The sequence below is a fragment of the Zea mays genome, chromosome 1, assembly GCF_902167145.1.
Source record: "Zea mays cultivar B73 chromosome 1, Zm-B73-REFERENCE-NAM-5.0, whole genome shotgun sequence".
Classification (NCBI taxonomy): Eukaryota; Viridiplantae; Streptophyta; class Magnoliopsida; order Poales; family Poaceae; genus Zea; species Zea mays.
This window is the reverse complement of record NC_050096.1, coordinates 183416146-183429374: the sequence shown is the minus strand read 5'-3', so window position 1 is coordinate 183429374 and position 13229 is coordinate 183416146. Positions and strand designations below refer to the sequence as shown.

The 13229-nt window shown below is 47.1% G+C and overlaps 2 protein-coding genes across 3 annotated transcripts; one reads left to right on the top strand and one right to left on the bottom strand.

Moving 5' to 3' along the window:
• Window positions 1-2561: 2561 nt before the first annotated feature.
• Window positions 2562-5430, top strand: LOC100191530 (uncharacterized). The gene is made up of 7 exons (NM_001136961.2): window positions 2562-2760; window positions 3109-3186; window positions 3285-3452; window positions 4054-4102; window positions 4392-4465; window positions 4921-5014; window positions 5098-5430. Exons 1-7 carry the CDS (start codon window positions 2716-2718, stop codon window positions 5202-5204), a joined length of 615 nt encoding a protein of 204 aa, NP_001130433.1. The 5' UTR covers window positions 2562-2715; the 3' UTR covers window positions 5205-5430.
• A 257-nt stretch (window positions 5431-5687) lies between these two features.
• Window positions 5688-10763, bottom strand: LOC100281540 (uncharacterized). Of its 2 annotated transcripts, none has more exons than XM_008676683.4 (4): window positions 9299-10763; window positions 8386-9212; window positions 6933-7681; window positions 5688-6411 (listed from the first exon to the last, which is right to left on the bottom strand). In XM_008676683.4, exons 2-4 carry the CDS (start codon window positions 8776-8778, stop codon window positions 6024-6026), a joined length of 1530 nt encoding a protein of 509 aa, XP_008674905.1. In that variant the 5' UTR covers window positions 8779-9212; window positions 9299-10763; the 3' UTR covers window positions 5688-6023.
• Window positions 10764-13229: the final 2466 nt, after the last annotated feature.

Below are 13229 nucleotides of genomic sequence, written 5' to 3'. Positions count from 1 at the left end.
TAAAAAGAACAAGTTAGGGTTCAAAAGAAAGGAGCAAAAAGGAAACCGAAGTGTTCCCTGGTCTGGCGCACCGGACTGTCCGGTGTGCCACCAGAAAGTGTCCGGTGCACCAGGGGTCGTACACTCCAAACTCCTCAGCTTCGGGTTTCCCAGGCGCAGCTCCGCTATAATTCACCGGACTGTCCAGTGTACCACCGGACTGTCCGGTGCACCAGCGGAGCAACGGCTATCTGCTCGCAACGGTCGACTCTGACGGATGAACAGTGCAGCACAGTAACGCGGCAGAAGTTAGAGCAGAAGGTCAGAGGGGCACCAGACTGTCTGGTGTGGCACCGGATTGTCCGGTGCCGCATAAGGACAAAGCCTCCAATGATCGACCAGCTCCAAGCCCTAACGACAGGTTGACGTGGCGGCGCACCGGACTGTCCGGTGCGCCCTTCGCCAGCAGCCTTCTCCAACGGCTACAATTTGGTTGATGGCTATAAATACCACCCCAACCGGTCACTTCAAGGTGTGGGAGTCCAAGCAACATTCCAAGTCATATAGTTGACATATCCAAGCCCTCCCAACCACCTCTATTCATTGATCCATCCTATACACAAGATTTAGACCACTTCAACCTACACAAGTGCCACAAAAGAGAGAGCAAGCAAAAGAAAGCTTCTCGTGTGAGTTTAGCAATAGTGCCTTGTGAGATTCATTGAGAGAAAGTGTGTGCTACATCTTGTGTTCATTTGTGCGTGGAGTTTTGACTCCCATTGAACTTCCTCCAAAGTTTTAGAGGCTTGTAAAGCTAGCAAGAGACACCTAAGAGTGTGGTGATCCTTGCGAGGTCTTAAGTGATCCTTGAGAAGAAGAAGAAGAGCTCGTCGGTCTTAGTGATCGGTGGAGAGAGGGAAAGGATTGAAAGAGACCCGTCCTTAGTGGACTCCTCAACGGGGACTAGGCCTTCGAGGGCCGAACATCGGTAAAATAAATCACTCGTGTCTCTTGTGTTTATTGCTTGTGATTTGTTCGTTCTCTCCCTTTTTTAAGTTCTCTTGCGCTACTCTTCGCTAATATTATTTTGTGTTGCTTCAAGTTAAATTCTCATTTAGAGAAGCAACTCCTTGTAAGAAAGAATTGCACTACTCTTTGCTAATATTATTTTGTGTTGCTTCAAGTTAAATTCTCATTTAGAGAAGCAACTCCTTGTAAGAAAGAACTTGTGTTTATCCTCTTCTTATCTAAGCCCTCTTGCACTATTCTCCACCAACATTTCTAGTAGTATTGCTATTGATTAAATTCCGCACTCTTTAAAAACAATTCTCATTGCAAGCAAAGGACTTAGCTTTTATACTCTGATAATTGTGAATCTTGTTCTAACCACTAATCAAGGGATCTAGTTTGGATTTAGAATTATAATTTGCAGGTTTCGCCTATCCACCCCCTCTAGGTGACTTTCACCCGGGAGGCCTTTTAGACCTTTACGTAGAGGTACTTGGCAGGTGGATCGCTCGGTTTGTGAGCCGTTTTTTAAGGCCTTCATGCCTTCTTTGGGAAACAGGTACCCAACAAGTTTGGTTATAATCATTTACCTAATTGGATTTGTATTTACTTAAACTTAATAAAGTTTGACCAACTTAATTACAAGCTAATGCTTAGCCCTAGACTTTTTCCTTGATAAACATTATATTTTTTTCTACATGATTGCTAAGTACTAACCGTAGATGTCCTCGCTTTTGCTATAATCATTGGTCAGATCACGAACATACATCACCAAAGGACGACTATATGTGTCGTCTCTCATTCAACCGTGCATGTGGAGAAAAGTTATCTTCGTCTAGTTTATTTTTATTTAGTTATTTTTTTACTAATAATTGGCTATAGGAGTCGGATGTGACATTTATATATCAAGCGCTTATAATTCAAATTACCAATATTGATATGATATAATGTTTCGATTAAAATATGTATGCTTAATTAAAATGATAACTTATAAAATTGAGTATAGTGAAGTATCATTGTATTTTTAAAGTGAATTATCAGTGTTATGTTACATTTTCGGATGTAGTTACTTGTTTAAAATAATTATAAAAAAACCACGATCAGTGTTCAAACAGCGATAAAAATCGTAATCCCTCTCAGGGTAAGGACCCACAAGTGGTATTAGTAGGAAAAATTTGGGTACAGAACACGTGACAAAGCAGAAATCATTCTAGAAAGAGCCAGCTGTAGTAGGTTCGTGTGCAAAAGTTGAACATTCACATTCCATTTCTCAGTCTTTGCGTTCCACGTACGTCGTCTTTCTGTTCGCGACGACCATGTCGGCGCAGGCGCAGCCTGGTTGGTCCTGGTCAGTTGGTAGATGGCAATGGCATATTACAGTTACAGAGAGGGGGACCTTTTAATTACAGGAAATTTGGATCCATACCATTAAAAGATCACCACTTTGGATCCATACCATTACTATCTCACTTACATGTGGGTCCACATGAGTCAATGACATGTGGGGTCCATGGTATATTAGCGGATGATAATCAGAGAGGAGGAGGCAACACGGCACGCTAACAAAAACCAGACCACGCGGAACGGCAACAGCAAGCTGCCTCTCTCCCTTGCGCGCGCGTGATTTCATCTTCGTCCGATCCCATCCCACCCCACCCCACCTCACCGGAGCCCCTCTCCCCCTAACTCCTCCGGCAGCTGCTCCGATCCCGAACCGTGATTCGCTCGATGGCGGCAACCGCGGGCGGCAACAAGATCCGCAACGCCAAGCTGGTGAGGAATCATCCACGCCCCCCCGAGCCCTCGAATTCGATCCGTTCACGCCCCGCTCCTCCCGGTTTCGTGTCTGGATTCCAGTCAACTACCAGCCGGAGGAGTCCGTGGCTCGCCCCTCCGCTCTGTTCCCCTGACGGAACGGCGACCTGCGAGTTCCCTCTCGGGGTTTCTTGAGAGAGGGGGCGGGGGATGGACTTCGCAGCGATCGTGTAAAGATCGCATCTTTTCTTTCTTTCCTTTTCCCCTCTTAGCTAGGAACTTTAGGGTTTGTTTCTTTGTACGGCGACCCTGCGGACGCTGACACGCGCTTGCTTCCTCTGCTCGGTTCTATTGTACCCCGCCCAGGTTCTTCTTGGGGACGTGGGCGCCGGCAAGTCCAGCCTGGTCCTCCGGTTTGTGAAAGGCCAGTTCGTCGAGTTCCAGGTGAGATTCTTCGACCCTTCAAACGCGGATTGCCTCTGGGTTCAGCAGGATCGTGATACAGAGTGGGTGCTTGAACGTGCTGTTTCGTTTGGCCGCAGGAATCCACCATCGGCGCGGCTTTCTTCTCGCAGACCCTGGCGGTGAACGACGAGACGGTCAAGTTCGAGATATGGGACACGGCGGGGCAGGAGCGGTACCACAGCTTGGCTCCCATGTATTACCGGGGCGCTGCGGCTGCCATAGTTGTCTACGACATCACGAACGCGGTCAGTACAACGACTTGAATCAGTACCGGTTAATACACACATTGTAGTTCTCTGCCTCATTGTTGAGTCCAGAACTGAAATGCGTCAATACTACTGAAATGAAATAATAACTGGAAGCAGTGTTCTGCATCCTTCTTTGTGTGCCACGATTGCTTAGCTTCGCATCCAACTTTGATTTTACAGCGTATAGCGATCAAACTGTTAATTGACTCTGCTCTGAGCTGTGCAAAGATGCAATGTTATAGGTTTCCCAACTTCATGTATTGTACCCTTCGAGGGTGCGTTTTGTACTGAATAAGTCGGCATAAATGAATCAGTATGATGTTGTAAACCTAGAGCAACTGGATGTTTGCACCTTTTTCTGTCTGCATTTCAAGAGCAACCTAAATCAGAACAAAATTCCATAACTTTCGATGCTACCAAGCCATTAACCTTGACTTGTCTTATGTATCAAGCAACCTTAAATTTATTCTGATTTTCTCCATGAAAAAATTTAATCTAATCTTTTTTTCTGCTTTTAATCTTGAGGCATACTAAATTACTAATATTGTGGTGTGCACATATGAATAGCAGTACTCATTATTAATTTTATGCATTATAGGCCTCTTTTACGCGTGCGAAGAAATGGGTTCAAGAACTTCAAGCACAAGGTAACATAGTTCTACTTTGCATTTTTTACCTCAGTGCTCTACATATTAGAACATGCTCTTGTATGGTGGAAGTTTGCTTCAAAAGTAAAGATATTGATATTTTGGATCTTAGACCCATGAACACATGCACTTTTTACCTCAGTCCTATCAAAGAGCTGTGTAAGAAGTTGATTCAGCGAGTACGATGTGATTTTTTTTTGGAAGGGGTTATCTGTGGATGTATTATGTCATTGAGTGCGCTGCTGATCTACAAGTTTTTGTTTTAATTTCCCTTTCCTTTTTAATGCAGGAAACTCGAATACAATAGTGGCTCTTGCCGGGAACAAGGCTGATTTGTTAGATACGAGGCAGGTGTCAGCAGATGTATGTTAATGTGCTTCTCAAGTTCTATTTTTAACACATTCATGAGCTACCACATTTGTTTATGTAGCTGCTGCCATCTTCATTCTTTAGTGGTTTCTCATCCTAGAAGCTTTTGCATTCATTCGCTGCATCTTTATCGGCCAACAATATGTTTCAGAGTGGTAGGGAACACAGGATGTTGAGTATGTACTGATTTTCTGATGCAGCCTCGATAGAATAGGAAGTTTTGGCTATCTTCTGGAATGTAACGATCGGTATTAACCATGGAAGGTACATGTAATTAGTGACAGGCTGGATTACTTCCAGTTTGATGTCTCGTGTAAGCTGGGACCTGGGAGCATGAAAATGTTGGTGCATAATAGAAGCAATGTTTTTTTATCTTCCTCTTGTATGATTGTGATGGTGTCTACTGAACCAAAACAAAATACATTAGGTAACATGATCCTATGCTGCAGGAAGCAAAGGCGTATGCTCAAGAGAATGGTCTCTTCTTCATGGAAACTTCTGCCAAAACAGCTACCAATGTGAACGACGTGTTCTATGAGATTGGTGAGTAACTAGCATTTAAACACACTGATAGTGTGCTGCTGCTCAATCATTTACCCACTGTCACTACTACATCCTTATTTCAGCGAAGAAACTGCTTCAAGGGCAGCAGGTTCAGAACCCACAAGGCGGGATGGTTCTCAACCAGAGACCACCTGAGAGGATGGTGAGCTCTTCTTCCTGCTGTGCGTGAAGCGCAAGATGGAAGTGTGGATCACATGTTCCATGGCCTGGACTCCAGGAGTATTAGGTGCGCGGAGGCGGGGAAGAATGTTGCCGAATCTTGTGAAGTGGTTGCCATCCCAGTTGCTGAAATCCTGTACTTTTCACTGCTTGTTCGTTGCCGTGTTCCTTGTAAATGTGAATACTTATTACTTTGGAGACTCACGTCACGTGTTCTTACGGTGCATGATCGTGCTTGTCTTTCTATGACTTGAGAGAACAGAGTGAAACAAGACAGATTCGTTTGATTCACTTATACCAATTACACGATGATAAAATTTATGGGTTTAAAGGTTTCTAGATGCAACTCTTTTATCAGTTTGATGATCAGTGGGGTGAACCCAAACGACAATGTTCAGATGTGCATCAGTTTGATGTACAGAATTTGGATACATATCTGGTTGTATCCTAAAAGCGTGATGCGCATGCGCTACATAAACGGAGGCATCATCCAGGCAGTTGCTCATGCTGCTGATTTGATTCAAAACGAGTAATTTCAGAAAGCTCTGAAGATATACATATAGAGAGAGAGATTACACTCACTTTAAAGAAATAAGGACATAATCATATAAAATGGAGAACTCTTGTGCCCATGCACAACTAGCACCGAAGCCGAAGGTTACCATACAATGGAGGAAACAACACCAGTGTATTCATGATGAAAGCATATCATTTTTCCCTGCGCCAATTGCCTACAGGGGCATGGAAACAAATTATTCTGAATGGAGGACTCAGTATGTGCCGTTTCTTTTACTGCTATCTATAACTGTCTCTCCCTCCCTCCCTCCCTTCACTGCATGTAGTCATCGTTGTACGTGTCGCTGATCACCGACACGAACCGCTCGAGCCATGGGAGCTGGTGGAGGTCCTTCATGGTGTCGACGATGTAGGAGTCGGCGCAGCGGGGCGGCGACTGGCAGGGGTTCTCACCCAGGCTGAACCCCCCGGCGAGGAACCTCTGGATGAGTGCCAGCTGCGCTCTCTCCTGCTCCGAGTATCCCTCCACGGCGGTCGGCATGCAGTCAAATGTGTCCCACGCCCAGATCTCGGACGCTGCTTGGGTGGACCGTGCGGCGGAGGAGGGCTCCATGGCTTCGTCGTCCCAGAACACGCATTGGCACGTTTGAACGCCGCTAGCGTAGTCAGCACCGCAGGAGTAGCAGAACTCGTGCCCACACCTGCACAAGTGATGTTTTAACGCTAAGATAAAGAGTAGCACATGCATTTATGGATGGACAATCTTTACTACATTTGTTTCAATGGCAATAGCCATCTGTCTGACCACAACACAAAGCATGCTTCACTACTTAAGAAGATGTTGTTTTGAGGGACCAGAATATGGAAGACCAACTGCACAATCTGGAGAACTGGATACGAACATTTTCATGTAAGCAACCATGCCTTCGCAGAGACGTTAGAATATGGCGGTCTGACACAACATAACTACCTAACACATTTCCATTGATTTTGGACAACTATCAACATTGGATTAGTAGCCAAAGAAAGTCAAGAATCTTCACTGTGCTTTTAAAACATAATAATCTTTCTTCTGGGTCACTAATCAGTAGCATTTGGATTACCTCAGTTCAGGAGTTGGGTACGTTAGACAACAGGACAGCTCGGTCATTATGCATAAATTGTCTAGTTTTCTTTAGGCAGTACATGCATCAGAGGATGTAGATATACACAGAGAGCATACCAGCAAGTCATATGGAAGCAGCCCTGTGTCAGTTCAATCATACGTCGACATCTCTGGCAACGCCTCCACCTATTGTTCTGTGCAAGCCGATGCAAAGATAGGTCTCCAGCATCTCTTTCCTCAGCGGGCAAGCTCTGGTACTCATCACAGCCCATCATGATGTGCCACGGCACTCCACAGTTGATACATATATCTCTATGGCATTCTGGGCACTCGACACAACTGAGATCTGACTGGCTTGATGAACTTGCCCTAGAGAAGTGCTGACTAAGGTCTAACAGCACTGAACAGTTTGGAAAGGGACAATAAAATCTTTCCATTCCTGAGGTGCCAGCTTCTGCAAATGCTCTCTCCAGGGAATCATAGCTGCTAACTGGAAGGAACGAGTTGCACTCACTAGCGGAAATAATGTATTTACACCTTAATTGTGGACACCTTATAGGCAGCTTCGAGGTCAGCAGCTTCTCTTCAACATACCCAGTCAGGCAATTATAGCAATATGTGTGAGAACAACCTGCCTTGATCATCTGAGAACCTAGTTTCTCCTCACGGCAAATCGGGCAGGTACCAACCTCGTAGGGAGACAGATATCTGATGCCTATAGCTTCTTTAGCCAACTGCAAGGGCCTCTCTAGTTCAAAGCTAGGAAGCAATATCAAATCAAAGTCTTCCAACTTATCCACCAGTTCAAGAATCCTGTGTCCTAGAGCTACCAAAAGCTGGTCTTCAAGAATTTCAGCTTCTGCTATCTGTCAGCACCAAAAAAAAACAAGAAAAAGGACATGGTGAGTTATCAAAGGATGAACAGATTCCATTTTGATACAGAAACACAAGAAGAAGAAGATGAGGCAACTGAACTGAAATAGCATGATTATCAGTGAGCAATCTATGCTTTATGACCAGACATATACAGCAATATATGGAATGTGTAAAGCTGCAAGTCCCTGCACATTTATTCGAGCATTTGACTGTCTCATTTCAGTTCAGTTTGTTTTCCAGTGTAAAGACTCAACAGACAGTATTGAACCAGCAACATGCAATATGTGTACATATAACCAATTACAAATTAAACGTGCCAGCTGGGGTAGTTATCTGTTATGCCTACATGAATGGTTAAATGACCAATTTGTATTCACTGAGAGGTAAGAAAATCAAAATGCAACTACTATAGGTAACAACAATTCAACAACCTTCAGAGTAATGTTTCTATTCCCTGCCAAAAAGCAAGAGCTTAGCAAAATGGTATGCACACTTGAAATCTGAATGAGATATTGAGGCCTCGGTTCACAGCCACTCTCCACAGGTAAACAATATGGAATCAATATTTTTAAAGAGCATATTTACAGTGACTTAAAGTTACAGTTGATCCTATGAAATCTGCAGATATGAAGTGCATGATTTTGTTGATATGCTTGAAGAAGAACAAGTCTGCATTAGCTTCACCAATTCTTACCTGAAAGTAGAGCTTCTCCGAATTAGTAAAGGCGAAGATCTTCCTGATCCCATTCTGCAGTGCGACAAGCAGCCCATCCATGAGGGCGAGGTGATCAGCCACGAGCTCCTCCACATAGAAATCCAGCTTCTTCTGCACCTTAAGAACAGGCACCCCGGGCGACCTCTCCATGACGACTCCGATCCCAGACAGCTTCTTCCCCTCCGCCTCAGGGCTCGACACGCCCTTGAAGAAGAGACGCACAGAGGCCTCGTCCAGCTCCCCCTTGGTGACGCCGGCCGTGAACGACTCCTCCGTGTCCTCCCACTCTTCCTCATCCCCGCAGCAGCTCCTGAAGTCGTCCTCGGCCCTCGAGTTGCCCGCGCCTGCCTCGGACGATGGCCTCTCCTCCATCCTCAAGCAACGGGCGCCAAAACCCCACCCCTCACTCGAGCAATTCAGTCAGAATGTCCTTCCAACCCCAATTCCAGCAATCCCCGTCACGGAGGACCACCGAAGCAGGCAGCAGCGAGTAGGCAAGCGAAAGTTCCCACCAAACGAGCCCTTTTGATGCGGAGGGCCGCACCTAATTCCAACTCGGAGAAGGTGGCTTGTTCCTTTGGCCGCAACTACCCCGGCACGACAGCAGTCCAGTGGCCTACTGCACTGCACTGATAGTAGCGCGAGAAGAGGAGTAGGATCCCGGCTCAGAAACTGGTGACGGAGACGACCAGGAAGCACCAGACGGAGCTCCAGAGCGCAAATTCGAAGGCCGCAACGGCCCCGACGCTCCAGTTCCTCATACGTGACGGCAGCAGCTCGAGGATTCACCGACGAAACGTCGGGCCCTGCAAGAACAAATTGGAGACGGCACGGACTGTAAGGAATTTCCTTTGTGTCGATAAAAGCTGCGGCAAGTGAATCGATTGACCACCTAATTTTGGCGAACACTCAAAGTAGTCCAATAAACGGGTAAGGAATCACGAGGGGCCATTTCCGCGCGGGCGCAGCATCTGCCGCGAATTCTGCGGAAACTCGCCCCCGCACAGACACACACAGATCTATGGAGACCCAGCAGTCGCCGCAAGGACAACGCAAAATTGTAGCACCAGAATTCATGAAAAGGTGCGTTTTTTCTTCGACGAGAGACGAGACCCAAAACGCGGGCCGGGCTTCCCGAGCGCGGCCATCTGCAAATTCACCTCACAAGTACGCGCGCCAAAAGGGGAGGGAGGGAGGGAGGGGAAATCACCAGGGACAGGGAGTAGACCGGACGGAGTGCAGTGGAGGCCGCCGCCGCCGCCGCCGCTGCCGCGGATACACAAGTGGATACAAGGATGAGTGAGTGAGCCGAGGGTGAGAGGAATCGCGGGCAAGTGGAGACAAGGATTGGAGTGGAAGCTGTAGCCTTCCCGGCGGCGGTGAAGAGAGGGGGAAGGGAGGTGCCTTCCTTGCGGCAGTGGTCGAAGAATTTATTCCTCCGCCGCTGGGGAATTTGGGCAGGAGGAGTGGCGTTAAAGCCAAGAGTAGCAGCAGTAATTGCTGCTCGCACTCCTTGCCTCGTTCAGGCGTGGAAATAATAATTGCATTACCTTTTTCTTTTTACGTTTTTTAATGATAATCTTCATGATGGTTAATTTTCTAGAGGACACTCGAAGGTTTTTCAAGTATAAGAAACGACTAAGAGCATGTACAACTCTGAGACGGTAGAAGGATTTTTTAAGTGCAAGAAATAACAAAGAAACAACATGGTATAACCATGAGTTCCTAAATCATAAATACAGCTTAGAGACAATACATGTATTTTTTGCAGATAAATGCTTTAAGACTCCTCAAGAGACCCTTATTAAATAGGGTTGTTGAAAGTCGACTAGAGGGGGTGGATAGGCGGAATCTGAAAATTATAAAATTAAGCACACACTACAAGTCGGGTTAGCGTTAGAGTTAAATCTGAGTCCGAAAGAGAGGGAAAAACAAATCAACCAAGAAATAAAGCGGATGAACACGGTGATTTGTTTTACCGAGGTTCGGTTCTAAAGAATCTAGTCCCCGTTGAGGTGGTCACAAAGAGCGGGTCTCTTTCAACCTTTTCCCTCTCTCAAACGGTCACCTAGACCGAGTGAGATTTGTCCTTAATCAAACGGGTGACTTAGACCCCATAAAAACCACCACACACTTGGTGTCTCTTGCTTTGATTATAAGTGTCTTGAGAACAAGAATAAGGAAGAAGAAAGCGATCCAAGAAACAAGAGCTCAAAGAACACGAACAAACTCTCTCTCAAGTCACTAGGTGAGTGGAATGTATTTGGGACTTGGAGAGGCTTTGATTCTATTGAATATGTGTCTAGGAGTGAATGCACTAGCTCTTGTATTGAATGTGAAGTGCTGGAAACTTGGATGCTTGGAGTTGTGGTGGTTGGGGGATATTTATAGCCTTCAACCACCACATAGCTGTTGGGGGTGGCTGCTGTCGATGGTGGCGGTGCGTCGCGCCACCGAACACTGTCCGGTGCGCCACCCACGTCACCCAACTGTTAGGGTTCGGGCGCTGTCGACCGTTGGAGGCTTTTATCTTCTAGTGGCACCGGACAGTCCGGTGTGCACCGGACAGGCACTATGCAGTGTCCGGTGCGCCTCTGATGGGCGGCACTGCTCTGACGTGCATTGTTGCGCACTGTTCATCTGAATCTTCAGCTTTTGCAGGCGACCATTGCACGAAGTAGCCGTTGCTCCGCTGGTGCACCGGACAATCCGGTGGCACACCGGACAGTCCGGTGAATTATAGTGGAGCATGCCCAGAGAAATCCGAGAGTGGAGAGTTGGACATTGTACGGTCCTGGTGCGCCAGACCAGGGCATACTCGGTTTCTTTGCTCCTTTGAATTTGATCCCTAACTTCGATCTTTTTCATTGGTTTGTGTTGAACCTTTATGCACCTGTAGAATATATAATCTAGAGCAAACTAGTCAGTCCAATATTCATGTTGGGCATTCAACCACTAAAATTATTTATAGAAAAATGTTAAACTCTATTTCCCTTTCAGTGGTACATGTCCTTAGAGATTGTATAGTACAACCCTGAGACCCTGAATCGTCAATGCATATAAGAGAGAATGTGTATAGAAAATCGTGAAGAGACAAAGAGTCTGTCCCTTATATTTTTTTCACTACTTTTCAAAAAATCTCATATTAAATGAGGTTGTACATACCCTTATATTTGTTTGTCATTCCTGAATCAATTAGGGTAGGGTGGGGTGTAGATTATTATATTTCCTGCTTTTGCTCCTCCGATTATTAACATGTTACATGGTTTATGCAATAATACTTATTACATGTCAATATGTCATGGAATATGTATTATATATATGGATCATTCAAAATTTATTGTCTCCACAAACATTACTTTTTTTTAAAAAAAAAGAGGAGGTGCATTGTTATTGCAATCTAAACTATTAAAACCTGACGCGGTTTGAAGCGCTCTCCGCGCTTCACGGGATATTCGCCTATCAGCTGCCGACACGTGGACACTGCTCTAGAGTCGCGGACGCGAGACTTCCATCCAATAACGTTGAGTGCTGAGCAGTTCCGTCTCCCTCCCGACCTTCCCTCCCACACCCTCCCTCTCCCGTCACGCCCCTGCCTCCTCCCCCGATCCCTCCCCCGATCTCGCTGTCGAGCCTGCGTCCTCTGCGTCGTTCATGCTAGGTCGGCTCCATCAGCCTTCCTCTCCGCGACGTCCCCAAGATTCAGGCATCTCTGTCCTCCTCTCCTTGCTTCCACCGCCCCTGGTTGGACTCCGCCAGCCGCCCCCTCCGCCTGTGCACCCGACGGTGGCCTCCGCGACCGGCCTCTCCTCTTCACCGTCGCCTGCTTGCCTCCTCCGCCAGGAGTGTATTTACGTCGTGGGGAGGAATATGACGCCAGCGGGCTCCTTTGGCGGGGAGGACTGCAGGAATCAAGGGTTGGGGCGAGGACGAGGCGGCGGGTGCCGATGCCGCTCCTGTGGCCTTGCCATGTCCATTTCCTGCCCCCTCCTCAACTGATTTGACCAGAGCTAGGCCACCACTGCCACTCGCATCTGCTCCTCACAACTATTGCGCTCTGAGCGGGGTCCCGACACAGCTTCCTCACGTGCATCGCCTTCCGCACTTCTCTGTCTGCCCACCCGCCTCCTCCTCCTAGGGTTAGGGCTCGCGTCACGGGGGGCCGTGGCGCCCGGTGCAATGCGGAGGCTGTTGGGACTGGCGCTCTGTGCATCGGCCGCCACGCAATCTAGGTGCTGGTGGCGTTCTCCCTGATCGACGCGCTCGCCATGTTATTCTTATTCCTTGAATCGCCCCTTGTGTTTACGTCGCTGCTCGGGGCAGGGGCGGCTGCCGCGGCGTCGCGGAAGCTCGACCTCGATGATGCGGGGCAAGCAATGCTGGCGCGTCTCGTGAAGCACCCGCACAGGGAGGCCCTCTTGGCGGACGCATAGCGGCGACGGGCGCACCGGTTAGTGGGGATCGTCTCTGACCTCGACCTCCACCACCTTAACTCTACACGGCTTGGTTTGCTCCGCAAGGCCTGATATGCTGTTCGGGAAGCCTGGGAAGAGTGGTCTCATGGCTCTCAACTTGGATTTCGATCAAGTCAAGGAGTTTATCAAGGAGCGGTTGGGGATTGAGGTATAGCATCTGCTTGTGTCAAAAAAAACTTGTCCTTGAGACATGCTACATTACTTGATTATGTTTCCTGTGATTCATTGATTTTTAGGTTGAGATGGGTGGTTGCAAGGCTTAAATCATGACCTTCATCGTCGAGCCATTTGTGCCACATGATCAATAGTACTGCCTTTCGATTATTTTAGAGAGGTTGGGCAACATTA

Excerpts from the sequence above, each read along its gene's own strand:
- LOC100191530 (NM_001136961.2), top strand. The coding sequence starts at position 2,716 with ATGGCGGCAACCGCGGGCGGCAACAAGATCCGCAACGCCAAGCTG. Across the intron at positions 3,187-3,284 it reads GCCAGTTCGTCGAGTTCCAG|GAATCCACCATCGGCGCGGC; the intron begins GTGAGATTCTTC and ends GTTTGGCCGCAG. Across the intron at positions 4,103-4,391 it reads TCAAGAACTTCAAGCACAAG|GAAACTCGAATACAATAGTG; the intron begins GTAACATAGTTC and ends TTTTTAATGCAG.
- LOC100281540 (XM_008676683.4), bottom strand. The coding sequence starts at position 8,778 with ATGGAGGAGAGGCCATCGTCCGAGGCAGGCGCGGGCAACTCGAGGGCC. Across the intron at positions 7,682-8,385 it reads CGGAGAAGCTCTACTTTCAG|ATAGCAGAAGCTGAAATTCT; the intron begins GTAAGAATTGGT and ends TGGTGCTGACAG. Across the intron at positions 6,412-6,932 it reads TGCTTCCATATGACTTGCTG|GTGTGGGCACGAGTTCTGCT; the intron begins GTATGCTCTCTG and ends TCACTTGTGCAG.